General features: G+C 36.5%; 1 protein-coding gene across 2 annotated transcripts in view; it reads left to right on the forward strand.

The window, feature by feature from the left end:
* Window positions 1-27,771, forward strand: part of sesn1 (sestrin 1) — a 38,080-nt gene that overhangs the window by 8,127 nt on the left and 2,182 nt on the right. Inside the window, exons 1-4 of one of the 2 annotated variants that reach the window (XM_039692626.2) lie at window positions 24,975-25,206; window positions 26,008-26,073; window positions 26,237-26,437; window positions 26,521-26,703. In XM_039692626.2, the coding sequence (XP_039548560.2) occupies window positions 25,105-25,206; window positions 26,008-26,073; window positions 26,237-26,437; window positions 26,521-26,703 (552 nt within the window). In that variant the 5' untranslated portion in view covers window positions 24,975-25,104. Of the gene's footprint in view, window positions 1-24,974; window positions 25,207-26,007; window positions 26,074-26,236; window positions 26,438-26,520; window positions 26,704-27,771 lie in introns of those variants that run through there. The other variant, XM_039692625.2, reaches the window with a different exon arrangement.

The following is a 27,771-nucleotide window of genomic DNA, read 5'->3' on the forward strand; positions in this document are numbered from 1 at the left end:
CAGGCCTTTCATGCTTGCGTATTCAACACACTTCACTCATCCATCCAAGTAGTGTCTTCTTTGTTGTGATGTGATGCAAGTCTCAATATTCAAGCATTTCAGATGGTCTTCTAATGGATGCTGTGGAAAGCTTGAAAAGCTTTCTTTGCTGGTTATGTCATACTTAGCCTTTCTCATGTAATTATTTTTACATTGGAACCCAAACAGGTTGGCATGTCAAAGCAACATATCATATGATGACTAATGACATTTGAACAAATGAATTCAACAAAGATGAAAGGACAATCTCATTCATAAGTAAACTTTGAGAGGTGGAAGGTTTAGAAGCTGAATAAAAGGTCTGAAAGGAGTGAGAGATGAGTTATATCTACAGAGAGATAACAGTGAGGAGTGAAAGGAAGAACAGAAAACAGGGCTATTAATTTCATAACCTGAATGTTAGCCATGTTTATGTCTCCCATCTGGCCCCTTGGCATTTTCCACCTCCCTGATCAAACACACACATACTGTCAGAGTACTGGTACTACAGTAGAAAGTTGATACCTAAATAAAGAATATAATGATTCCAGTCTTTCTGTTGTATAGATGACTAAGGTATATTAAGGTATTATTATTGTATTTAAAAATTATTAATAATAATTAATATAATTATGTGACTTTTTTGAAATATATTAATTAATCAGCAATAATATTTATGAATATATTTTTTTATATTCTTTTTATAATGAGGGTGTTAGGACATTTAATTTAAACATTTTCAATAATTTATGTTCTCATTTTGGTTTTTCTTTTAAAATATGAATAAAATAAATATTAATATGTATTACTATGGATAGTGCATAATTTTTCTTATTAATGAGGATGTTAAGTAGCACTTAAAAAAAATTATTTGTGTGTGTGTGTGTGTGTGTGTGTGTGTGTGTTTTGACCCACAATTATTTGTAGAAACAGAACAGAAAAGCTAATCGGCTTCAGAGTCTCTTTTTTACCTCAGGCTCTCATCTGCGTTTTCTTATCTTCAGATCTAAATAACTGCCATTGGCTTGACAAGCCTGCACCAGTTCAAGGACAAAAAATATATCCCTGAAATGGCATTTTGAATTTTGAGTTGGCAAAGTATGGCTGGATTGTTGGACAGGTTTGAATCAGTGACCCACCTCTAACCCTGATTTAGCACCACGTGTGTTAGCGCTGGCGCTGAGTCACTTGCTAACATGTTGTGCACATTTAGGGAACAGAAAAACAAAACAATCGCGCAATATTTGTCCCTCTCACGAACAGCGTTTGCGTGTCTGTGTGTGTGTGTATTGTTTCGTGTGTTTTTTTTAGGCAGACAAAACCTTTTTGTATACGCCAGTCATGACATTTTTATCGGTGTGTCTGGATATGCTTGTATTTTTAGTTGAGGTTTCCACAGTAGTGTCACCTGCCGCCGTCCTCTCTGTCTGGACATGGGCTGTGTGGTCAGCTGTCTGACGGTCTTGAGATGTTCATGTGATTTTCATTTTTATTTTATTTTTTACAATTGATGGTTAATATTAAACCCATGGCCACACAGTGGGCCTTACATAGATTGCTTAGCAAGTTAGCAGCTGTCGCTAAACTATAATGTGTGATGCTATTTTTTATTTAAAAAGAAGCTACCTTTATCTACACATTTTTGTTCTTATTTTTCAAGTTTTTGAAAAGACTTAAACTAGCTCTCCACAAATGTAAAGACACAAGAGCCTGCTAGGTACGTGTAAGCAAATGGCTTGACTGATGTATTTGTCAGCTATGAATTGTGTTATGCAATGGACCTAGTTAAGTAGAATGTGGTGTGATAAACAGCCAAGACTGTTAGCTTGCTTTTGACGAATATAGACTTCATAGCATGCCATTGTCTATATTAACCTTATGGGAACTCTTTGGAGAATGTGTATGGGACAGTTTTAGATGCACATGTGTTCATGTTTTACAACTTAATGAACTATAATGAACTTGAAGCCTAGAATGCCATTACACCAGGTTATAAAAGTAAACTACTAATTATTTTCTCCATTTATCTAAAATAAAACCATTTCATTTGCAAATGTCATAAATATGTGTAGCTTTTTGCTCTTTATTTATTTGTTATATAAATTAATATAAAAACTTATGACGGTTAGGCCCACCAGTTTGATGTTTTCTGGGGTCTGGATTTGTTAATAAAAATTAAATCATGTTTTCGAACCATATACAGACAGTACTGTTCAATGGTTTGTTAAAAAAAAAAGTATATATATATATATATATATATATATATTATTTAGCAGGAATGCATTAAATTGATCTAAAGCCACAGTAAATACTTCTATATTATTACAAAAAAATATATATATAAAAAATTTTAAATAACATTTTTTTGTAATAATATTTCACAATATTTCACGCATAAGAGACTTCTTAAACAAATCTTACCTATCCTTCCCCATGGTATGTATGCAGTTGAAGCAATACTATTGTGATAAACATGATACATATAATAGAAACATTATCAAATTATTTCAAGGTCAATTCTATTTTACACCAACAGATTTCTGTTGAAAATAAAATTCATTTTCAACTGGTTTTATTTCCTTTTTAGTTGCTGAATTGGTGAATCGAAGCATTATCAGGTCAAATATTTTTATATAATGACTTTAAACTGTATAATAATACTGTTGTCGCTGGAAAACCAGTTCTTACATAGCTGCGCCAATTTAATATCTCTCGTACCACTTCACATTCTCTTTGTATCAGGGACCTGGGTTTATTATCATGTCTGGTTTTATTTTGTGATAATGACCGGCTGACTTTATTGCAGGATTGAATTAACACTGTGAGTGTTTGTGTGTGTTTTGACTCCATCAGTAGAACTAATGGCCAAGTGTTATTGCTTCTGTTCGGTACAGATAGTGCTTTCAGTTGGAGTTATGGGCCAGACCCACCCTTTGGCTGGTTTACTCAATAACTGTCATCAGTAGGCTATGTGTAAGTTGGGGCAGTGGGGTTCTGAATAAATACCTTCCTAAAATGGCAGTTCATAGTCTATTTATTTCCAGGTCCTGACCTTTGCTTCATTAGAATAATAAATCAATAGGGAAGGAGAGAGAGCGAACGATAAGTTGAGAGGAAGATGATAAAAGAAAGAGATGGGGTACTGTAAAAAACAACTAATACATAATACATAGACGATCGGTGGCTCCACCCCCACTCCTCTGTTATTGGTTGATACGCACAGCATGAGCGCACTGCGATTGGCTGAGAGGATACACACCTCCAGAATGTGTTTGTGTCCTGTGTAAGAAAACATTGCTAGCTGAAAAAAGAGAGAGTGAGACAGAATCATGTACTGTAGAGGACGGAAAGGGGGCTTGGAAATGGGGGTGTGGACCATATGGCTGCTGGATATGTCCCAGAGATTTCTAGGAAAGCTAAGAACTATTTGTTTGTGGTGATGCCTGGCAGACAAAAGGAGTGGACACACATTAAAATGCTGATTCTCTTGCATCATTAACTACTCCCTTTATTGCTCCTATTTAGGCATTCCTGGAATCATAGCCCAAGTAGCTCACATTTGCCAAACAACAACAACATGTTTTTCTGCACTTAAAATCCACCATACTAGCAAAACATGCATACTTTTGATTTGTGTGCTTCATCTTGAAGAAGTCAGACTTCTTGGTCAAAGTAAAGTTGTATTTTAGTTTCACACTTGTTTTTCCCCTTGTTGGATGTTTAGTTACCTAATTAGATTATCTAATGCATTAAACTTAATAAAGCCAATTGGCCACTCTAGTAAATAGAGATGTTGACTGTAAAATGTGGAACAGGAAACAATCTGCAATGGAAGGCATGGGATTGTGAAAGAAACCAGACAATAGTGTGTCTGTAACAGTATAGGCAGTGTACATGTCTTTGAAATAGTGTTGTTTTTGTAAGCTTATGTCTTGCACTCTGTATGACCCTCTTTGGTGCAGTATTTTCTAGCTCAGTGCAAATGAGAAACAGGTCTGTTGCACTTTGCATTGCTGCCATAAATCTGACTGATAAACATGACAAAATGGTTATTGTTATTAGACAAATTCATGTTCAAAACAACCCAATTATGGTTTTATCTCACTTCACTGAGATGCATAATTGCACTCGGTTGTATCATTGGTGGTATATTTGTAGGGGTGATGCAGAATGTTAAAAGACTGGCTGATAAAATGAGAATTATTTTTTATGTTCTATTGGTTTTCAATGCAAAACAGTGGAACATAAAAAATAATTATCATTTTACCGGTAGCACATTGGTATAGAAAAACACCCCATAGAAGGTATTTTTAAATTGTTACGGCTATGGAGTATCATGATCTATTAGCATGTTAGCAATGGAGGTGAACCTAGTTGAAAAAGGCTCATGCTGATATGCCACATTTATCGCAGACCATGGCGAAGGCACTGGAGTGTTTGTTATTGTTGTTATCTAACCGATAGGCCTAATCTCAGTCATTATGTGCTAGTAGGAACAAATAAAGAAGCCAGGCTGAGCACATGGCAACAAACTACAGTTTTATTGGCCACATAACGGTAACGAAAAACCAAAAGAGGAAGGTTTTTTCTACGCATCTCAAGTGTGAGTGAGTGCCTGTGGCTGGCAAAGAAGACACATTTTGTACTGTCTTTTTGTCTTCGTTTGATCAGCTGCTATTTGTTTGGACACGCGATATGACGGTCTAAATTCACCTGCCACCTGTCAGCACACATTTCACTGAAGACATTTAATGGCTAGCAGTGTTTGGAAAGCTGCCTTGAAACTTCCCAAGTTACTCATATAATTAAAAAAAAGTGGTGAAATTAAAATGATGAATTTTTATATATCCTGAAAACATGTGATGAAACAGGATGCTTAAATAAGAGATTCAAAGGAATCAGTTGATTGCTTTTTTGAACCAGATAATTTACATGAATTATCTGAGTTAACTGATTCACTACATCCAAGGGTGTGGTCACATTAGTGAAATTTGTGGGCAAATATGTCCCTCGTCTATTGTAAATACTAAAGTCAGCGCTATGGTCAAACACGACTGTTGTTTGTGTCTGAAAAATAAAACAAAAGCAGCGCAGTAAAATGTAAAAATGCTTTCTGTGTGAACTGAATGGCCTCACACTGCAATAAAATTGTAGGTACAAACAATATCGCCTTGTTGTAAAACAGACAAAACACGTTTGTACATTCCTTGATGCGTAAGGCAAGTAATAGTACAGTTCAGTTATGGGTCAAGTACAGGTGTTAGTTACTCGTCAGTTATGAATCAGTGGCGCTTTCTCTCCCCACCCCCATCTCTCTACCCATATATCAGCTTGTTTACCATCTCAGGACAAAGCTGAAGGAGCTTATGAGCTGGGGGGAGTTTGTCTGCATGTGTGACACAAAGAAAGAACAGGGAGAGGGGGCTCACATTGTAAATGAGAGGTAGTGGAATTGTGTGTGAGAGCATGATTCAGACCTCAAACGCCTATTGCAACACAATAGTTTTTAAAAAGGTAACTAAAGGTCAGGACGGACAACGTCTCAAACTTTTGTCATAAAATGCCTCCCGATAGTTAGATATACCGGCAATACACAAAGTTTTACACAAAGTAAATGTGCTGCTGCTGCAAACAGCAATATAATATATATATGTATATATATATTGGAAACTTGACATACATTTCTTGTGCGTTCTTTTGCACTTCGTAGGTTATAATGTTTGCAGACATTAAACTGTTGACATACATAAACTTGCTTACATTCCCCTTCTTGTCAATATGACATTGTGTTTTGTGTGTGTTATCTCTCGGAATCCCTTCACCCCTCCCCTCATATGTTTGTGTAGCATCTCAGCGCTCATTCTCATACTTAAGTCAATCTGTTAAATAGCTGTGGAGACAAATAGCTCAAGTTGAGCAAGAGAGAGAGAGAGAGAGAGAGAGAGAGAGAGAGAGAGAGAGAGCGCGCAAGAGGTGTAGGAATACTGTTTTGAGAAATGGTGAAGACTGTGATTAGACCTCATTAAAGGCCCTGAGCCTCATGGCTGAATGTAAGCCTCTGTGTTTGGATATGTGAATGTTTGTGAGCGCTCACTTCCCCTTCCCCCCTTTAAACTCAGCTCTGTACTGTGTTTTTCAGGCCTACCTGTAAGTAGACATGTTTAGACTTGTTTTGATTTCAGTTGTTTTTTGTAATGTAATCGCTTTATTTTAATATATTTTATCCCTTTAATGGCAAAGCAAAATTCTCAGCATTATTTCTCCGGTCTTCAGTGTCACGTGATCCTTCAGAAATCATTCTAATACGCTGATTTGCTGCTCAAGAAAATTTCTTCTTATTATTGTCAATGTTAAAAACAGTTGTGCTGCTCAATATTTTTGTGGAAACCGTGATAAATTGTTTCTATATTAAATGCATCCTTGCTGAATAAAAGTGTTAGTTTCTTTGAAAAATACTATGGCCATATTAATTATTTTTTTAGCATTGAAGAGCATTTTGAGAGAAGACAAATATTTAAGACTCTCATAAAAGCTTTAACAAGGTAATACGATAAAACGGACAAGATGTCCATGCTGTATTAGAGCAATAATTTTAATACAAACTTTACAATACAGGAGCTGATCTATGAAGAAAATGGCAAGCTAATTCCTAACCAGCAAATACATTGGATAAAATATGATTATTTACACTGTATTTAAACATTTGCCAAACATTTCTTTGGAAGTTAGTATTATTGGGAAGTTTAGCTTTGACCTATGACCTCTCATAAATAGATCAGTGAGGTAAGTCCTTGGAAGTACTGTTTTGTGTGTGTTCGTGTGTGTGTGTGTGTGTGTGTGTGTGTATGGGTGGGTATGTGTGCACTGTGCAGGTTTTGCTTCGCTGGTCTAGAAGAATCTGTGGTACAGGGATTCTTCTTTTGGTAGAACAGCATGTTCAGTTTCTTTTTATAAAACAGGAAGTGTGTATTCTTAAGTGTCTGAGAGTGTTAGGGGTGACCAGATTGTTTGTATTTTGATCTTTTGTCTAAGATGCATGATGCATGAGCAAGCTGATCGTAACTTTTTCAATAGTGTTAGGCTTGGCTTGAAAGTGTGTTTTGAACAATTTTCTATATGCTTTTTGGCCTTAGAACAGTTCCCTCATTCTTATGCCTTTTATTCACATACCTATTTTCACATTTTCTTATGGCTCAGCGTTTATCTAATGCCTAGGAAATATCATGTAACTGTAGCTGTCTACTGTGTTTTATGGTTTGGTCAAAAAGTGGTAGAGCTGTAAAGAAAGATGGTCTGAGTGCTTTGTGTGACTAAGTCCTGAAGAAACAAGTTAGAAGTGCATAACCCTGAACAGGAAGTGCAGAAAAGTGTGATGGCTCTCACAGGATGTCATGCTGCAAATCAGAGGTTATCTTTACCTTGGGGGAAACTCCCCTGACCCTGATATATTCACACACACACACACACACATTGGTTTTTCATGTTTTATGGTAACATTTCATAAGGATAATATTTTTTATACTGTCCTGTCCTATCCCCTAACCCTAAACCTACCAATCACAGAAAACGATTTTAAAATGTAATTTATTCCTGTGATGGCAAACATCATTACTCCATTCTTCAGTGTCACATGATCCTCCAGAAATCATTATAATATGGCATTATAATATGTCAATCATTAAATATTATTTAATTATATATTTGGTGCTCAAGAAACTTTTCTCATTAATATTAATGTTGAAAATGTGTGCTTCTTAAAGGGATAGTTCACTTTGAAATTAATTTTTGATATGTTTTAGCTTACCTCAAGGGCATCCAAGATGTAGGTGTCTTTGTTTCCACAGTATTTTCAATTTTGACATTTTTCGGTCAAACCGTTGTTGTCTATCAGTCATATAATGGAGGTTTAGGGGGTCCTCCCCTCGGTTCATCTCATGCACAGAGAAGTTCAAATTAAACATGACTGAATGACTCGTAGATGTAAATACACATTGATGGCCTAAGACACGAAACAAGCAGTTTGTGTGAGAAAACGAACTGTATTTTACCATTTTTACCTCGTGTAACCACAGCCATGTCCAACTGATCTGAGGGCACGGGCGCTTCGGTCTGCGCATGCTCCGGAAATGGATTTTATCCTGATTTCTTTCAGAAGACAAAAAAACTCAAAAAACTTCTGGGCAAATATACAAGAAATTTCCAGTTAAACTCTGTATTATGTATATTCTAATTATGTTAAAATCTGTATATGCTGTTCAAAAGTTTGTCAAAAGTCAGTAAAATCTTTTAAAACACATTGATACTTTTAATCAGCACGGATGTTGGGATTATTATAGACCATCATTACCTGCCGATATATGTTCATTTGTAACGTTATCGTTAACGACCTGATAAGAAAATTTGGGTGATATTAAAGCCAATAAATAATGGATTATTTCCTTCAGATTCACACTGTTCGCCATGATGGTTTTAATTGTTTGAAATATGTTGGAAAAAAAGGAAAATACAAATAAGTGCAACATGTGCAGTGCAGGTCTATCGTATAAGCATAAAATTACATAAAATTATAATAAGAACATTATAATTGTGTGCTTGGGACATGGCCTTTAATGGTGAGACTTTTGTTTTTGTAATCAGGCTCTCAACAATTATGTAAAAAATTTGGATTTAGATTTATCTGCCAAAATATCAGTTATTAGCTTTCAAATATAAAGATTTAAAAAAAATCTTACCGACCCCAAATTATTTGAACAGTAATGTAAACGTAATAGAATTGACTGAAATGCCGGTATCTTCTATTGTTCTATTCTACTGTTTGATTTGTTTTATTATCAATGTACAACAGCTCAACAACTACCTCGGTACATACAGATAGGCAGTGACAGAGGGATCATTGTTACTGAGTGTAGCTGGCTCTGGTCTTTCCTGTCAAAACACACAAATGCTGAGGTAGCAGAGATACAGCCTGAGAGCTGTGTGTGAATGTGTTTGCATGCAAGGGAAAGTGTGAGTCTGTGAGAGAGCGAGGTCTGGCAGGATAAAGGGAAGAGATCATCCCATACCCTGTGTCCCCTAAACATCAGATCTTCCTGTTCTCCAACACACACATGCATTCTCACGCCCTTTGTTAAAATCACACCTCTTGATGAACGAAACATTTCAGTGCCACATTACTCTTTGATTTCTGCGAGGAGCCATGGTCAGTCTATGATACCATGTACTAATCAATACTACTGTACAGTATATTTGGTATGGATTTGTGTGAGCTGCAGTGAGAATAGTCATAGACATGCCTTCCCGGGTTCCTGAGTTATGACTCTTTGCTTACAGTCGCTTTTTTCCTCACTCTTGCCCTTATGACTTGATCTGGCGGTGTGTGACGCCCACAGAGAAGCTATTTTTTGTGCTCTTACAACAAAGTGTGAAATTCTTCATCCTGTAGTTTGCATGTGGAGGTAGTTTTCCTGCAGGGTGACAGGAAAAGGCCTTTCATTTCTGAAGTGCCCAGTCATAAATGTTCCATTTTTGTTTAATAGACTGCTTGATTATCCAGCAGTGTGATCCAAAGAGCATCTTGTGCTTCAATAGAAGCAAGAACATCTGCCTGTTTGTACATAGCACATAATATTTTAGTTAATATTATGTATATAAAACATTTCAACATGTTCTCATCATTTTGGAGCCCATTGTAGCTACTAAGTGCATGTGTGTTTGTGCACACTTGTGTGTGCAAGTGTTCTGTGGTATGTGCATCTGTGCATGGGCAGCATTGCTTAATGTTGTATCTAATCTTGCCAAAGGGATACTTCTTGCATTTACTGTAATGTTGCACATAAAGGGATTTTGAGATGAGAGACTCACAAGCATGAACTCATCAATGTCCATTAGGTAGAGATCAGTTTGTTTTGTTTTTTAAGTCAATGTGTCAGCATGATGCTAAAAGAATATGTCATTACAAACCACTGTGGGCCATTAAAAACAATGCAAAACACAATTCATTCAAATATTAAACACATAATATGTACACATTTACTAAATGTTTTTTGTGATGGATTGGAGTTAAGGTGCTTAGTCAAACCTTTGTTGGGGTACGTTTTGGCATTGCTGATGCTTTCATCAATCACTCTAAAATACTCACACATACACAATCAACTGATGTCAACAGCTGTTAAACAAAAAAAACACACCCGCTCTTAATTATGATCAAATTAATGCATCCTTGCTGAAAAAAAAAGTATTCATTTCTTTCCAAAAAACAAAACATACTGACCTGACCCCACCCGAACTTTTGAATGATACTATTTCAGTGTCTTTAACACATACAAAACATAATATTTCATAATTTCATTTTTGTAAGTGGCAATAAAGAAAATTACCTGAAATGAATAGGTTTTTTTAAATACACCCTGTCATATTATATAATATTTTGTCCTCAAATATGTTGCCCTTGGCAAATATGGCCAAGTGATGTGGGAAATTCAAACCAAAGCACACAACCATTTATCCACTTCAGCCATGACTTGCATGTCTTCTCAATTTTTTGTTTAGGGTGTCTAATCCAGAACTCCATATGGCAATACATACAGTATGTGGAACACTCTTCACATAAGCCTCCAAATAGTTAATCACATTGGATCTCACATTTTTGTGACAGGTGCCGTTACCGTTGAGACTGTCTCATCTTGGATATGATTATATTCTCTTTACCATGGGAATAGAATAGAAGATTTATTGCTTTGTGTGCTTTGTCGATGGAAAGCAGAGTGAGAAGAGGACAGGGCGTTCTGGGTTCTGCTCCAGTGGCCCTCCAGTACTCTAAAGTCCGCCCTACAGCTCTGTCACCACCGCAGTGATGTCATCACGGCAGCTGGTGCAACATGTTCTCTTTGTCTCTGGACTTCCTACTGCGAGACAGCAAGCCCTCTTCTGCTCTTCTCTCATATCATTAACTTTCTTCCTTCCGTCTCCTCCTCTCTTTTGATCAATTAATGACCGTGTGTTAATTATTGGCTTTTTTGGAAATAACTAATCTAATCTAATTTTGAGAAATGAGAAGGTCAAACGAGAGGCTTGAGAGTGTAGTCAGTGGGCTATGATGTCACTTGACCTCACTCTCACAGACTCTGGACCAGACCACAGCTGGTGGAGGTTCCAGCACGTGTGTGAGAAAAAAGTAAGAGTGCTGCAGATGTGTCGGTTTCTGCAAGATCAAGGCCTTTGTTGACGTGCACTTCTGCAATTCTCTCTCTGTCTTTCCTGTATTCCTGTACGATAACTCAGTTAAATATTAATATTCTTTGGGGCAAATTTAAGTAATATCTGCGCAGAAACCTGCCTCTTGTTTTGATCAAAAAGAAATAACAGGAATATTGCTAAACAGTATTACAATTTATAATAATATCTGTTTTCTATTTTGATAAAATATAATTATGGGGAAAAAAATGAATTTTCAGCAGCATTACTCCAATCTTTAGTGTCACATGATCCTTTAGAAGAAGGGTGTAATTTGCTGATGTGGCGTTAAAGAAACATTTCTTATTATTATCCATGTTCTAAACACTAGTAACACTATGTGGTTTTTCAACCTTCATAATATATTTCCAAGACCCTTGTGATGATACATAAACTTACAATAGGTTAAATGACACATCTGCCATAGCCTGACTTGGTCTGTATCGCTTTTACTTGCACTATCTAACTTCGGGTTTCGGGTAGTAACCGGAGCACAAAAAGAACTACAAAATTCGACTGCTTTACGGCACACGTCACTTCCTCCACCACCTCCTCAAATTGTCAATTGTCAAAGTAATTTGAAAAAGAACAGCATTTATTTTAAAAGAAAACTTTCGTAACATTATTATAAATGTCTTAACTGTCACGTTTGACCAAACCTTTGAACTGTAGTGTATTCAGAGATGCTGTGTGGTTTTGATATTTTAAAGAGCCAATTGAGGAGTCTGGATTAAGATGTTGTACTGCAAAATAAGCCAGACCGTGGAAGTCCAGAGTGTTAAACCAACGTAGATAAACAAACAACACTTTTAGGAGGTACAATTCATTTTTATTTCTGTGAAACAGTGTGTTTCGTCCTTGTTTGTGTGTATGAGCAGCAGGTCTGTCTTTTGGGAATCCGGCAATCTCTGGTCTGTGTTATCTGTGGTCTGAGGTGACGTAGAAATTTTGGCTTGTAGCTCCTGAGGTATGTTGATGTTTGTTGGGGTCATCAAGGTTGCTAAGCTATCAAGGACATTAAAACTGTTAATATGGCATTCACACATAAATAAACTCACTTAAACTAAATAAATAAAACTGCCATTCAGGTAAAAGGTTGTTTCATGCTTTTTCTGTAATTGCACAAACAATCTACTAGAGTCACTGTGATGGAGAGTTATTGCAATCAGTTGTGCTATGAATCATTTTAAGATTGTGGTTGGATCTTGGGTTTAGGACTGTACTTATGGCTCAGTCAGTTTAGAGGGAATGTTAACAGTCAAATATGAGCATGTTATACAGAATATTTTAGCTTGAGATTGTGAGTATATAATTTTTTGGATTGTGAGCCAAAAAAGAGACTATTGATGTCCTTGTCCATCACAATCTTTGTTTTTTCTTTGCTGTTCTTCGCACATCTGTAGTAATGTGGAATTTACTTATAAATAATTAGGCTTTCATGCATCTGTTGCTGCCCATCATATATCAAGTGCAACACTGGGCCATTGAGGGAGACTACAAGGCAGGAAGATGGGACATCAGGGAGACAGTGGAACAAAGAGAGGATCATAAAGAAAGAAACATGGAGACAGAGAAGGAGGGTTATGAAAGGGAGCAGGGCTCAGCAATAAGAATTTTTTTCTAAGCCAGTATTTCAGATTTGTACTTGCCCTGCCTATATTTTCTATGGTCCCAGGCCAAAAAATTATTTATTTTATTTATTATTTTAAAATAATCTTATTTATTTATGTACCTAAAATCATTTTGATAATAATCCAAAAATATGCAATAGCCTACCTATACATTTTTTGACAAAATCTTTTTTTTTTTTTTGTATAACACTTTTCACAATCCATTTTGTTTCAAAGGAAATTATATTGTGATCAGATAAGATTTTGTATTTACCGCACAAATCATTCTTGCAATTGTCATAAAAACTTATATCATAACTTTATATCACCCATCATCTAGATAAGGTTACCTTAGTTTGTGGCATATTTAAATCAGCAGGATTTGCAACAAACTTTGTTCAGTAAATCACATAAAACCAAATGTTTAAATTGGCATTAAAATACATGAGGCAGCTAATGTACTGACAAGGCAAGTGATCAGACTTATTGTTGAGCTTTGGGTAGGTCCGCCAGGATACAAGTTACAGTCCCCAATCGGCCCACTGTAATTGAGAGGCTTTCACAACTTCTATGTGGCACAGTCTGTAAAGAACTCTGTGGTAAAGGCAGGGGAGGAGGGAGAGAGGAGCAGGATGAAGTTAAGCCCTTGTCTGGCTTCTTAACAACATTTTATTGCATTATGTTAATGAAAATCAAGTGATTTTCCTGAAAGGTTATCTGTCAGCTGATGATCTTTAAAGGAATGTCCATGGTGGAATGTCAGAAAAGGACCAAAATTGATGCAGTGTGGATTTGTGCTGCTGACATGCACAGACAGTTTATCTTCTGGTAATGTGATCAGTGTTTGTTTTCTACAAGGGCAAATCCCACCACAACCGGAGCTACTGAATGTAAACACACACAGACTCACACATATCCAATACTGTAGAAAAGTTCATTGACCCTGTAACATGTAATTTGTTGCAGTTTGTGGTTTTTATTCCTGTTTGCTTTGAGACTCTCTTTATGCTGTACTCCACGAAGTGGACAGCATTCACTTTAAAATTCAATTACACATTTAAAACCAAACAAATTCAACTGAATGTCTTTTTCAATTTCTTTTCTTTTTAATTGTGGAAACTAAAACTGTGGTGTATTTATGCCCATATGGCAAAATGTGTATATGTTTACATTATTATATCCAATTAAATAACATTATATTAAAGTAAATTAAATGCATGTTTAAATATATTTGAAAATAGACACAGTTTTTATAAATATATATTTTGATTATGTTGTAGTCATCTATATTTCATCATATGTTGTTTTCCTATATTTTTAAATGCATTTTAAATTTAAAGCAATCTGCATAGTCCTTTAATACATACAAATTGCATTTACCCAAAAGTGTATTTTAAGATTTATTATGATTAAGTATCTTCTTGGCCCTTGTTCAAACAACACATATTTTAAATGTAAAATATACTATATTAAGCCATTCTGTTTACACCATCTATTTAGGATGTATTGAAAAATATATTATGCTATATTTTATGCCATATGTGTGTACAGTACAGGGCTGTTTACGCTATTGACATTAAGATGACATGTTAACATTACACTCTAAAAAATGCTGGGTTGTTTTAACCCAAATTTGGGTCAAATATGGACAAACCCAGCCATTGGGTTAAAAATGTCATTTAAAAATGTAACCCAATGGCTGGGTATCAGTACAACACAGGAAGACTGAACAATACATTAAGTATTATACATTTACTGATGCCTTGTGCATGTATATTGTCCCCTTAACAGAACAAGAACATGATATTACAACTGATAAAGTAAACAGACCTCAAGTGTGCATGCACTGCAGGACATCTAGGGTCAGGGTGGAAGGGTGAGAGGTGAAAATTAATAGATGTGTAAAAGAAAGAGGCAAATATTCATTCTGCCTTGCCTTAAAATAACAATGTGCTCTCTGCCTCTCGCTTCACACACCACAGACCTCATGTACTTTTCTTTTTTTTTATCATGTACAAAACATGTTTTTCAGCAGGAAACTTTTTATAGACACAGTGCATCCATTCATACTCTTACAACCATGTGTGTGTGTGTGTGTGTGTTTGTGCACATTTGTAAGTATTGCCTAATACCTAATACATCTTCTTTTATAACCCTTGTGCTTTGTTGTGTCTACTAATAAGTGACGTTATCTAGAGAAGTTGTTTCAAGTAAATAATACTAGATCGTGTAATAGAATAGTGCCCTATTATAGAAAAAGAGCACTGTACAAGCCCCTATTTTCCAGACTAATCCAAGCTTTCATACTCTAAGGATTTAGTTTATCAACAGGAAATTAAGTTGTTTTCTTTCCCTCTTTCTTTCCAAGCCTTTCTTTGGTCATCCTCTAGTCTTTAACCTATTTTTTTCCTTGCTCTCAGTGGAATTGCTTCTGCATGTTTTTGGTCAGAAAGCTCAATTAGTTTGCCTTTAATTTGAAGTTCCCATGATCCTTTGAGGTGCTAGCTGCTGGGCAAGTCATTTAGTCACAGCTGTTTGCTGTCTTATAGATGTCCATCGAATAGCCTCACTTGCTTAAAGCATTATGCTAGTGCAGTGGTTACATCCGGACTGCGGAAAATAATTGAATAATTTTACCATTTCTACAGTTTAAAGTGAGCATCATGTCAAAACAACAGAGTGGCTCACACCACAAGCACTCACAAAGTCCTTTATGGTAACGATCTTTCAGTGCTACATCCTCTAATATTTTAATTTAGAGATAAATTTGCTTCATTCAAGCCTTTCCCGTACCCTGCAAGTTGCTTCTCTCTCTTGCTAAAGATGCAAAGTTTCACATTAAGAGGTAGAGATGACGCAGCTATTTGAACAGCAGCGGTGGGCAGCAAAATAGATAGGCCTACTTATGCTAAAACGCTGCAGAAAACGAGAATGCAGCTAATATAATTATTTTTGCCTGTCATACAGATGAATCTGACTGTTTGACTTAACCAGGTTTGTGACAAGTTAATGTGTGGTGCCTTTAGAAGTTTTTTCATCTCCATCTCTATGCATGAATGCATTGTCCGGACCTCCTCTGGGAAGAAAATATAGAGACTTACCTCTTGGAACTTTAATTGAATACCCCTGTGCTAGTGGATCATTAAAAAGTAAATATACATGTGGGTTTGTTTGTGTGTGTGTGTGTGTGTGTGTGTGTGTGTGTGTGTGTGTGTGTGTGTGTGTGTGTGTGTGTGTGTGTGTGTGTGTGTGTGTGTGTGTGTGTGTGTGTGTGTGTGTGTGTGTGTGTGTGTGTGTGTGTGTGTGTGTGTGTCTCTGTGTGTGTGTTTGTTCATTTACCATGGCCATAGCTCATTGTGAAAAGAGGTTATGGCCCTTGTAAAGGGGGGTTTGCATTGTCTGATTATTTCCTCTGAGAATCCCATTGGGCAGTCTTGTCTCCCCCTTGGACAGTATGGGACCAAGTACAGTCTGGTTGCTAAAGCTCAGCACAAAGCTTGTGAAAAGAGCAATGAACGTTTCAATTATCGTTTCTATTCCTCAAACTGTGGAGGAGATGTTTGAGAAGATCACAATAGATTTAGAAATCCAAACAGCCCTTTGTTATGGGCATATTTATTGACTTGTTTATTTTCTTGCCTTTATCTGCACATCTTATTTGTTGTATTTAGAGGTCCAAGCAGCGAACTTATATGGTGTTTGCAATGGTTTTCTTATTCTTTTTTTCTTCTTCTCTGATAAAGCTGTCAGCAACCATAAATTGCAGATACATACGAGAAGCATATTTACACTACCACTCAAAAGCTGTGCTATTTTTGAAAGAAATTAGTAAAGACATTTATAATGTTACAAAAGATTTCTATTTTAAATAAATACTGCTCTTTTGAACGTTCTATTCATCAAAGAATCATAAAAAAAAAGTATAATGGTTTCCACAAAAATATTGAGCAGCACAAATGTTTTCAGCTGTGATGATAAGAAATGTTTCTTGAGCACCAAATCAGCATATTAAAATGATTTCTAAAGGATCATGTGACACTGAAGTTTGGAATAATTGCAGAATAGAAAGGGAAATTGTCATATTTAATGTATTATCGACTATAATGGGTGTGTATTTTCCACTGTTGCTACTTGTTTTCTTCCATGGCAGGTTGTTACAGCTTGATTTGCTTTCTCACAGATTCTGTGTCTCCTTTAGAAGTGCTGTGTTTATAGTTTAATTTGGCCGTTGCTTGACAAATCTAGTCTTTCCTGCTGCTGACCATATGGCTCCTCTAAATGGGCTCCCTAACAGACGGCCATGTATATGAAGCCAATGTATTCATGAAGGAGAGTTGGACATCATATGTTCTCATTAAATGTATTGCGAAAGCATGTACCCCTCCCCTCCGTTTTCTGTCTCAATTTTGCAACATGTTATTCAGTCAAAGAGTTGCTAGTAGAACCTGTTTCTCCTCTTCTCTCGGATGGAAGGATAAAAAAGAATGAGTCGTGAGGGGGTGGTGTGGGTGTTTAGGGGGAATTTTTGGCACGCTTCCTTATTTTGTCTTCATAAATAACAGTTTTCCTTACCTTCTTCTCTCTTTTGCAAGTTATAACAGAGGAACAACAGTGATTCTGCTCTAGTAAAAAGAGAAGAAGTGGTTTTGAAACCTTCGACTGTAGAATATATGAGTTTGAGTGTGTCTTGACACAAAATAGTCTCATAAAATCATAATATCAATGCTGACTAGTCAAAAGGTTTTTATTAGTTCTGTTGTGTCTAGATTTTTCAAATTATTTATGTATATTATTATTTAATTTCTGTATTTATTTATTATCTTCATGTTATGAAGATAGAGATAACTGTTAAATGGCAGACATTATATATTAAAATGTAGTTTTAATGTGGTGTCTTCTTGTCTGAATAAATAAAAATAAAAAAATATCACACAAACTAAATTCAATCATTCTAAAAATTGATTTAGGCACCACAACATTATAATCTGCAGAATGGAAAATGTACATTCACTTTGAGATTTGCTAAAGATTCCTTGTATAAGTTTGTTACTAATTAACTGCTCAGCATAAAATATTTCACAAAATAGCCTGTATGGGTGTGTCAATTGAACATAAAGAACTTATTAAACACATAATAAGCAAAGACTGTAAGCCTGCTCACCCTGGCCTGAATTGTTTACATATATGAGTGACTGACTTGCAGTATAACTGCTAGTATACATGTTTGTGCACATGTTCAATGTTTATGCAAATGTGCTCTGAGGAACCCAGTGTTCTTGTGTCATTTGTATTGTTTTGTGCTGTGGTGTTCTGAATCCTGAGGAAGAGAGAGAGGCTGTGTTTATTGGTGTGTTATCCTGTAAAGCTTTCCACCTGAGTGCATTAAACAGATCCTAATTACATTACTTTTCGAGAAAGAGCTGTTTGCAGAGGTTTTTAGTGCTTGTAAATTATTTCCTTCTTTCAAGGATGTACATTTCTAGCATCTAGGCCCATGCAGTCTCTGCTAGCCTGTACAGGCTTTTCATAAACAAGATAAATTCTTTAATTCTTAATTCTTCAATTCATAAATTCTTAAGAATTTCAGATGATCTATAGCAGTCTCAAACAACGACATAGAGGCAGTGCCCTGAGGCCGTATTTTAACTGAATAGGCCTATTTCACAAAAATGGCCGCTGAGACCGGAAGTAGGGTAAACTCTTTTCCGGTGAAAGCGCTAGCAGTTGCAGTCGGAGAAAAAATGCGGAGACTAAATGTGTCCAGTTCTGTTGCGTACCTTTTTATGTTTCAACTCAAAGAAGAAACAATAATATTTATCACTTCACATCTTTCCGTGTTTTGCGGGTTTTCATGGACAGCAAAAAGACGTTGGAAGCAGGTGTTGAAATCGTGTAATTTGGAGCTTATTGAGGCAAAAGACGTAGTCGATAATAGTTAGTAAATACAGTGAGAATTGGACCCTAATCTAAAGTGTGACCGTATTTACATTATAACAAATAAAACTCACAAACTCATATAGAAGGAGTTGTTGAATTGATATTTATTAGATTAGAATAAGTCTCCAGTTCATCCTATCATTTCCTTATCAGCTGCCCTGCCCTAGTGAATTGAGAGACTGTGAGTATGTCATGTTTATAGTTTCTCTGCTCAGGTATGATGTTGTATCACTGTTCATAGACCCATTATTGTTTTTATAGACTGGTCAAGGTGTAATAGGTTGACTGAATAGACAGTCATTCAAAAGATAATGTCACCTCTCCATAGCTGTTAACTGGATAAAAAAAAGTTTTGTGGAACAGTGTTCTGTGGTCTAAATAAGGAAGTGTTGTTTTGTTGAGCCTGTCGCACCGCTGCCCGTAAGCAAGCAGTATTTCCAAGGTACGGTAATGACTTGAGATAGTGGAACGATTTTAATAAAGCATCATATTCACATGACAGTTCAGTCAGGGCCTCATGCTGGGCAACATTCAGTAGTGATGGTAAACCACACATCTTTATCAGTCATGACCACTAAACCTTATGTATTGATCGTCACTATTATAAAGCAAAGTCTGCTTGGGTTTCACATCAAATGATAAGGGACAGTCTTTAATTCTGTGGCACTGTGGTTTGTGTTGTGCTAAAGATAGCTGAAAAGGAGGTTTATTTATGTTAGATATACGTATTGAATTTTCTGTGAGCGCTGTGCCCCGTGTATTTTAACAGCTGTGAGCACTCCCTGTTAACATAACATCCACGGGAACTTTGGCTTCCTCATGAGCAGAGCGAGCAGCAGATCTGTGGCTACAGCAAAAGCGAGCGAGTGAGACATAGAAAGAGAACAGAGAAAGAGATTTTTAAAAAATATTTTTCCTGTATAACATTGGCCTCAAAAAGCATTTGGATTTTGGACAAAAAGCCAGGGTTCAAAGTCAAAATGTCTAAATGCCATTGTTTAAAACCTTATTATTACCGGTAGTATTATTTGACCTTTATACAAGCTAAAATCATTAGTAGTGTTAGTTATTAGAAAAAGACTTGCTACATTTATTTGCAGATATCACTTAGTATACCAGTTAGTTTGATATTTGATGTATCTAAGGCAATGGCTTTCAGATATAATGTGTGTTTCCAGGCACCTTTTTAGAGACACGTATATTTGTGTTGCTTGTGAGAGGGTGTTCACTCCCATTCAAAAGTTTTGGGTCGGTAAGATTTTTTAAAATGATTTGGCTGCAATTATTTGATCAAAAATACAGTTAAAACAGTACTTCAAATGACTATTTTAATATATTTTAAAGTATAATTTATTCATGTGTTATTTTAATCCAGACTTCAGTGTCATATGATCCTTCAGAAATCCTTAAATGCTGGTTTTGCGCTCAAGAAATATTTGTTATTCTTATCAATGTTGAAAATAGTGGTGCTGCTTAATATTTTTGTGGAAACAAAAATAAATGATACTTTTTTGGCTGATTTGATTAATAGAAAGTGCAAATGAACAGCATTTATTTGAAATAGAAATATTTGGTAACATTTTCAATGTCTTTACTATCAGATTTGGTTAATTTAATGCATTCTTGTTAAATAAAAGTAATAATTTTCCCACTGACCCAGATTTTTAAATGGTAGTGTACTCACAGGACATGCATTCAAAAATGGTTAAGTGTAATGCAACAGGTTGGTACTATTTTTAAGTTGTTCATGGTGTGAGATACTAAAGCTGAGAGGCACAACATAATGGCCAAAGATGTCATCCGATTGCTTTCCAACATAGACGATAGATAGAAAAGAGGACCGGAATGCAAGAGCGCGTCCTGTGCTTACACCCCCATTAAATGTTGCTATTGTTGTGACAACCAGTGCATGTTGTTTTCTTTGCATGATTATTTACTTTTTTCTTAATAATATTTCATTGTTATTTTGTTGCCATGGGAAAGGTAAAAATCTGAAAACTGCTAGCCGGTAGAAACAGTACTTATTGTTGAGTCCTGGGTGTATGCTTATGCGTGCTAACATACTCTGTAGTTTGTGCCTTGGGAGTGCCATTTCCTCTGACTGTCTGGATGTGTATGTGTGTACATTTGTATCGGTGTTCCAAGTGGACCGCACCTCTTTCAGGAAGACAGATGCAAGACTGAGCTGCTCCAATCAGCACGGTTCCCAGAATACCCAAGCTAAATCCAAGTACTAGACTGAGAGAGAGGAACATGGGAAGTTGAGTAGGAGAAATGACCAGTGACATAGAGGATATGAGGATGAAAGAGTGAGAGGAAAGGTGGATCTGATAATGGAGGATAAAGCTGTTGAATGGTTATATGTTTAGGGTCATGAAAAGAGCTTTTGAGCCTGAGCACAGTCTTCTGACAGTCATTGAACTCTCATTGTAATGCAAGTTCATTGACCTCCACCAGCCAAAAGACGCTCTCTCAGAAGACATAAACAAGGTTCAAAATGAATGCTGAAATGGCAAGTTAATGAAATGTAACAGCAATATAATACTGTATGGCCTGGTCTCACAGACAAGGATTAGATTAAGCCAGGATTAGGCCTTAGTTTAATTATAACCTTTATGTAGCTTTTATAAAAGTGCCTTAGAAAAAAAACATTGCTGGTGTGCATCTTGAGACAAAACAATGGCAGTGACATATTTTAAGATATGCCAATGCAAGTTGCTTTCATTTAAAACAGCTGAAACATGCATTTTAGTCTGAGACTAGGCTTAAACCTTGTCTGTGAAACCGGGGGTTAATGATTTAACTGTAAGAATGATAGTTTGACATTTGTTGATTCATATCTACTATAAAAATTGTGTCCCAACTTCTGTTCTGCTTTTTCTATAGACCTTCACCGTATGAGAGAATGATGTGGAATATGTCTTGCATTAACCAAAGTAAATAGGCTATCGCGTTGCTTCATAAACTTGAGGTTAAACCGCTAAGGTCTCATGAATTACTTTAATGATTACTTTACTACCTTTCTGGGGCTTGAAAGTGGTACAGTAGTTGCATAGACTGTCAATGGAGGGACAGAAAGCTTTCAGATTTCATCTTTGTTTGTGTCCTGGAGATGAACGCATGTCTAACGGGTTTGGAACGGCATGAAGCTGAGTAATTAATGACAGAATTTTCAGTTTTGGGTGAACTAAACCTTGAAAGCCAACGAGGTTAAGGCTATAATACATTTTCTTCATAAACATATTGTCATCTCTTTGCAGTTCTTATGGGTCACATATATAGGATACTTGCATTGATGTATGGAACAATGGGGACATGTCCGGGCAGGTCACGACTGCTTTCTTTTGTTCATGCATTTACAGTGAAAAGATAGTCATTACACCTTTAGCAAAATGAAACAATTAGAGTTGACTAACATACGAAGATTACTGGGGGAAAAAAAGCAAACTGAGAAAAAGAAAGACTCCAGTCTACTGCAGAATTAGTGTTTATTTGCCTGTTCCTCTTTCCTGCTGTAATATTGACTCTAAAAGGATCTTTGTTTAGTACAGATAGAATAAGACTTTAATCGTTGTCAGAGTGAAAGAGACAAATAGCAAAAACAATAAATGCTCAGTATGGGTCTTGGAAAGCCCTTCTTTTTATTATTATAATTTATTTTTTTTCCCATTGTGGTTATTGTCACACCATATGGTCTAAAGTTCAAGGCTGCAAAGACTTTAGTCGACTTGCAACACTTTTTTTCAAAGCAGCAGATACATTCAGCCATAAAAACATATTACTACTAGACATTGAAAAGACTGAGAAAAAACTTAACTGAAGTTACACTACTTTTTTTCTTTCAGAGGCACTAAAGTGGGGGAGTGAGGGCGAAAATAACCGATTGGACCCTGAAACTGTTGTTCTGCTTTCTGATTGGCTGACTCCTGTTGCTAGGCTGGTCTTTTGTGTTTTTTTTTCAGGCTTTCTTCACCCTGTTCTCTGATAGGTCAGGATGGAACTGGTTCAGACGAGGGCTGTGTCAGGCAACTTTCTGCCACTTGTTGAACATCCGAAAACTTGTGGTTTTAGTGTGGCTGCTTGTTCAGCACAAGAAAAACAACAGCGCAGAGACACACATTCACACAGAGAAGCACTTCTACAAACACCCTGTTACTCAGAAAGCATTCGCACATAATGAAAAGATTTTCACCAGCGGAAAGTCAGAGGCAGAGTTATTGGAAGATGATGGCTGTTTTTCTCACAGCTCTAAGAAATCACTTTTTAAATCTAACATTCACACAAAGTCTGAAATGAACATGGCTTAAACCTGAACTTTCACACTTGAGAAAATACTAAAGAGATTTCCACAGCTGGAATTGTAGTCTCTCTGAATTTTAGGGTTAGATTTAATGAAGAATGAAGGTTTGAAGTTTTATCTGATAAAAAAGTCATATGAATAGATAGATAGATTTAGATTACAGCTGTTGAATGATTTCCTTGATTGACATGTTTTACTGGTGCAAAAAAAACCCCACAAAAAAACATTTGTATATTCTTCAAAGTAGATGTGATGCATATGTCCAGACATGTTTTCCTCATGCTATGCTTAAATTACTCCAATAATACAACCGAAAAATTGGATTTAAGTTTCTGTCAGCTATTTTGACAGCTTTTATTTGTAGCTGTTTGTATTTTGCACATGACCGGAGAACTACTAACCCCTTTTTGCAGTCAATTTCCACAGTAACATTAGTGCTCTGGTCCAACTAAGCAGTCAAGCCCAGTGTTATGATACGATGTGGGTACAGTAAAGCCTGAAGTTTGTTCTCGTATAAGAGTTTTGACTCTTTATAAAGAGAGGAAAAGATGCCCCAGGGGAGGTGGGCGCAAGGCAAACGCTGACCATTCTCTTCTGTAGGTTTGCTGAGCCATAGGGGCTCAGTGGGCCTGGTTAACCACCCCCTATCACCAGAGAGAGTGCTGACTCCTGCTCTGGTCTGTTTACACCCCCCGATGTAGGACGGTCCCTTCAGACACAATGAACATGCTGAATAGCTACTCTTCATCTCATGAGCGATGCCAAATCCAAACGCTTTGACAGTCTTCTGCTCGTGCACAGGACTTTAATTCATGTTTGTTAGACTTTATTACGCCACAATATATAATACAATCATGCATCTCAGCATATAGAGCGGAAAAAAAGACATTATGTTATCAATTTGTGAATCATGTAATATGTTGGTAAGATTGCAATTGAAACTCAACATGGTGAACAAAATTCTGAAGTGCACTGACCAACTACCAATTTAGCTAAACTAACCAGTTAACCAAGGCAGCTGTAGAAGTGTGCGTTCGTTGGTTTTCACCCTCCTCCCTCACCCCATGAAAATAATCAATATCTAAGCCAAAAGCGTCACTTTATATATCAGGTGCCTTGACTTGTCCCCTGTGGGGGATATTAAGCTGAGGGCTGGAATTGATCTTGGCTTGTTTTTCACTGTAGTCCATGCCGTCATCCTAATTCAGGTTGCAGGGCTTGTTTACTGCAGTTCCCATTTGCTCAAGGAAAAACATCCCCTCCCACTTGCTTGAACTACTTGGGCAATTGGAACTGCAGGAGGTATATAACTGTATAATGTCATAAAGACTAGTAGACGAATCAAGATTATGTAAATAGGTTTATTGGAAGACAAAGTTAGAAGTCTGTGAAGTATTAACCAATGTTATGCTTTTTCCAGTCAAGCTTCCCATCCATGGTGGATAGCAACAATTCATAGTCAGTTTGCATATTAATCAATACAATAAATAAATGTTCGCCCAAACAAACGAAATTATGTCATCATTTACTTTCACTCACTTTGTTCCAAAGCTGAAAGAAAATAGGCAGAATTTGAAGCACTAATGGACTCTCAAGTTTATTGCATTTCCCCCCACACAAAGTAAATGCCTGTCATTCTGTCTAAAACGTAATATTTTTCACAACAGAAACATTAAAATCGGTTTTCAGCTTCATGAGGGTGTATAAATGATGGCAGAATTTTCGAGTCCACAGTTAGGCGCAAGTATCTCGTTTAACCCCGCCCATTTGTCACTGATTGGACAACGTAGGTTGTTTTCGCAACGCGATTGGCTCGTGGCCACGTCAGTTATGTTTACAGCCTGTTATTTACCACAAGAGGTCTTGTAAAGAGTGGGTATTCTGCTCCGGAGCTTCAACTGCTGATATGAACGGGTAGTGTAACCCAATGCTTCAAGGAACAACGGGAGCTAAAGCAAATGCAAGACAGCCGCTTTAATTTTTTAATTAGAAGCAGAAAAGAGCGATATGAGGCACGCATCGGCATCTAATACAACTATTGAAAACTCCTCTTTCACCATGACAGACGTGTTTAAAATTTGCACACAGTGCGAGCGGCTTAGTAAAAAGGTAAGAAAGCGGATAAGACTTTGACATCGAGTTTAACTAATGAAAGATGTTTTCTTCGTTTGTCTGCTTCGTTCGTGTACTTTTTCATTGATTTTGAATATGTCCGTTCGTCAGGTTCATCTGCTGCTGCAGTGCAGTCAGTTCTTTGTGCTCGCACCATACACTGCTAGCTTGTTTTTCCCAGCCTGTTGTCATCGGATCAATAGACATTCGTCTTTGATCAATGACTGACAATATGAAGTCGCTGTCGCATTATAGATATGCTGCTCTTGTTGTTGTTGTTTATTTTAATCGACGCACAAAATGTATGCAAGATTGCCATTGTGTAGAACTGCTGTATGCTCCTGGCAACGGGACATATTGCATTGTTTAATAATACATTTAAGCTGTTAATATTACATTTTTACACCATTGCTTGCATATTCAATATACAGAGTCACATGTTATGCAGTTATACATGTCAATGGTTTATTGCTAACTCTGACAACCTTTTTGTTCTAGTGAATCAGACTAGGTTGCTTTGAATCATTCTCTTTGTGCCTTTGACAGCTTCTATAGTATCAATAGGCAGATGAATGATATTCAAGGTCTGACTGTTGCTATCTACTGATTGTGTTGTGTATTATAAAGAACTTAATTTAAAGCCAATGCCAGAAAAAAATTCTAGAACCAACCATTGATATTTTTAGCCGAGGAAGGATGTTGCGTCTGATGATGCCAGAATTTCTTTGATATAATTGTAGTTTTATGCCAAGTATATGTCAATCAGGTAATCATGTTATTGGTTTTGATCTTTTTTAGGATGTTGGAGTGCGAATCCCCAGACCGATGGGAAATGGACCAAGTAGATTCATACCAGAGAAAGAGGTTAGTGTTATCATCGACCCTGCTGACTGTAAAGTTGGCCTCTCTTTTGTCTTTAGTTGTGCATTAACAGCATTTATTATCATCAAAGTCTAGTGAAGGTGTTTTACCAGCAGCACTGAATTCCTCAGGTTTACCTCTCATCTTTATTTCCCTGTTGTCCCAGATACTTCAAGTCAGTAAATTGGATGAAAGAACACAGTCGATTTTTGAAGACGCCTTTGCAGTGCTCGGTCGCCTTGACAACATCTCCTTGGTGATAGGGTTCCATCCTCAGTATCTGGAGAGCTTTCTTAAGACACAGCATTACCTGCTTCAGATTGACGGTCCCTTGTCTCTGCACTGCAGACATTATATAGGGATAATGGTGAGATGGCAGACTATTATTTTGTTTGCAGCTCCAAAATCCACAGTGGCAGATTCTTCTAAAAGCATGTTTGTGATCAACAGGCTGCCGCCAGACACCAATGCACATATCTGGTCAACCTGCACGTCAATGACTTCCTGCAGGTTGGGGGTGATCCCAAGTGGTTGAATGGTCTGGGAGAAGCTCCACAGAAGCTGCAGGCTCTTGAGGAGCTCAATAAGATCCTGGCCCACCGCCCTTGGCTGCTCACCAAAGAACACATCGAGGTATGACTTCAATGCCACAGTCACCCATTGGCACTCGCCCACAGCTGTTATACAACTTTAATGACCGCAGAGAAGTTTTATAATGCTCTGAAATATTAGGTCAGGTTGGTATCAGTAGATAGGAAGTTAATTAGCTTTAACAGAGTTGCCATAATGATTTATGTGGGTACAAATGTATTAATTTATTAAAAAAATACATACATACAGTGATTTGAATGGACCTCTTGTATGATGAGCATGTTAATTTATTTAAAGAATATTGATTAAATAAATTAAAAGAAAGTTCATTTCTGAATACATTTTCATTTTGATATTTTTTTTGTGGTGCATAATGTCAAAAATGTCAGGTTGATTCAATGTCATAATTAAAAGAATGAAATTCTTAAAAAGGAAGCCGTATTAAATAGTTGGATGTAATATTTTGGTCACACTTACACACTTAGGGTACAATTCTCACTATTAACTGACTATTATCTATGACTTTTGCCTCAATAAACTCCTAATTACTGCTTATTAATGGTTAGTAAGGTACATTTAGGTATTGGGTATGATTACGAGTGTAGAATATGGTCATGCAGAATAAGGCATTAATATGTGCGTTATTAGTACTAATAGTCAATATCCTAATAATATGCATGCTAATAAGCAACTAATTAATAGTGAGGATCGGACCCTAATCTAAAATGTTACCAATATTTAATTATTGCTTTTTACGATATTGCTTCACTGCTGTATATTTTATTATTAGTAGTATTTGTCATATCATGTGATCATGTCTCCAAACAATTTATGAATGAATAATTCATGATATTTGTAAAGAAAAGCTTTTAACTTAAAAATCTATTTAAAAAAATATTTACATTTTCTAAAACAGTAAATAAGACGCATGTATTAAAGGTGTAAGGACATTTTTATTCCTTCTACTTGATGGTTTCACCACATGGACATGAGTCATTAAATTGAAACTTGAAAATGAAACACATTTCGAAACCAATATCAAGAATATTGATATTGGTTCGAAACCTCATATCAAGGGTACATTTCTAGGAACCTAGCACGTTTTAACCT

This window comes from Pimephales promelas, chromosome 13, assembly GCF_988280905.1.
Source record: "Pimephales promelas chromosome 13, fPimPro1.hap1.1, whole genome shotgun sequence".
NCBI classification, from domain to species: domain Eukaryota; kingdom Metazoa; phylum Chordata; class Actinopteri; order Cypriniformes; family Leuciscidae; genus Pimephales; species Pimephales promelas.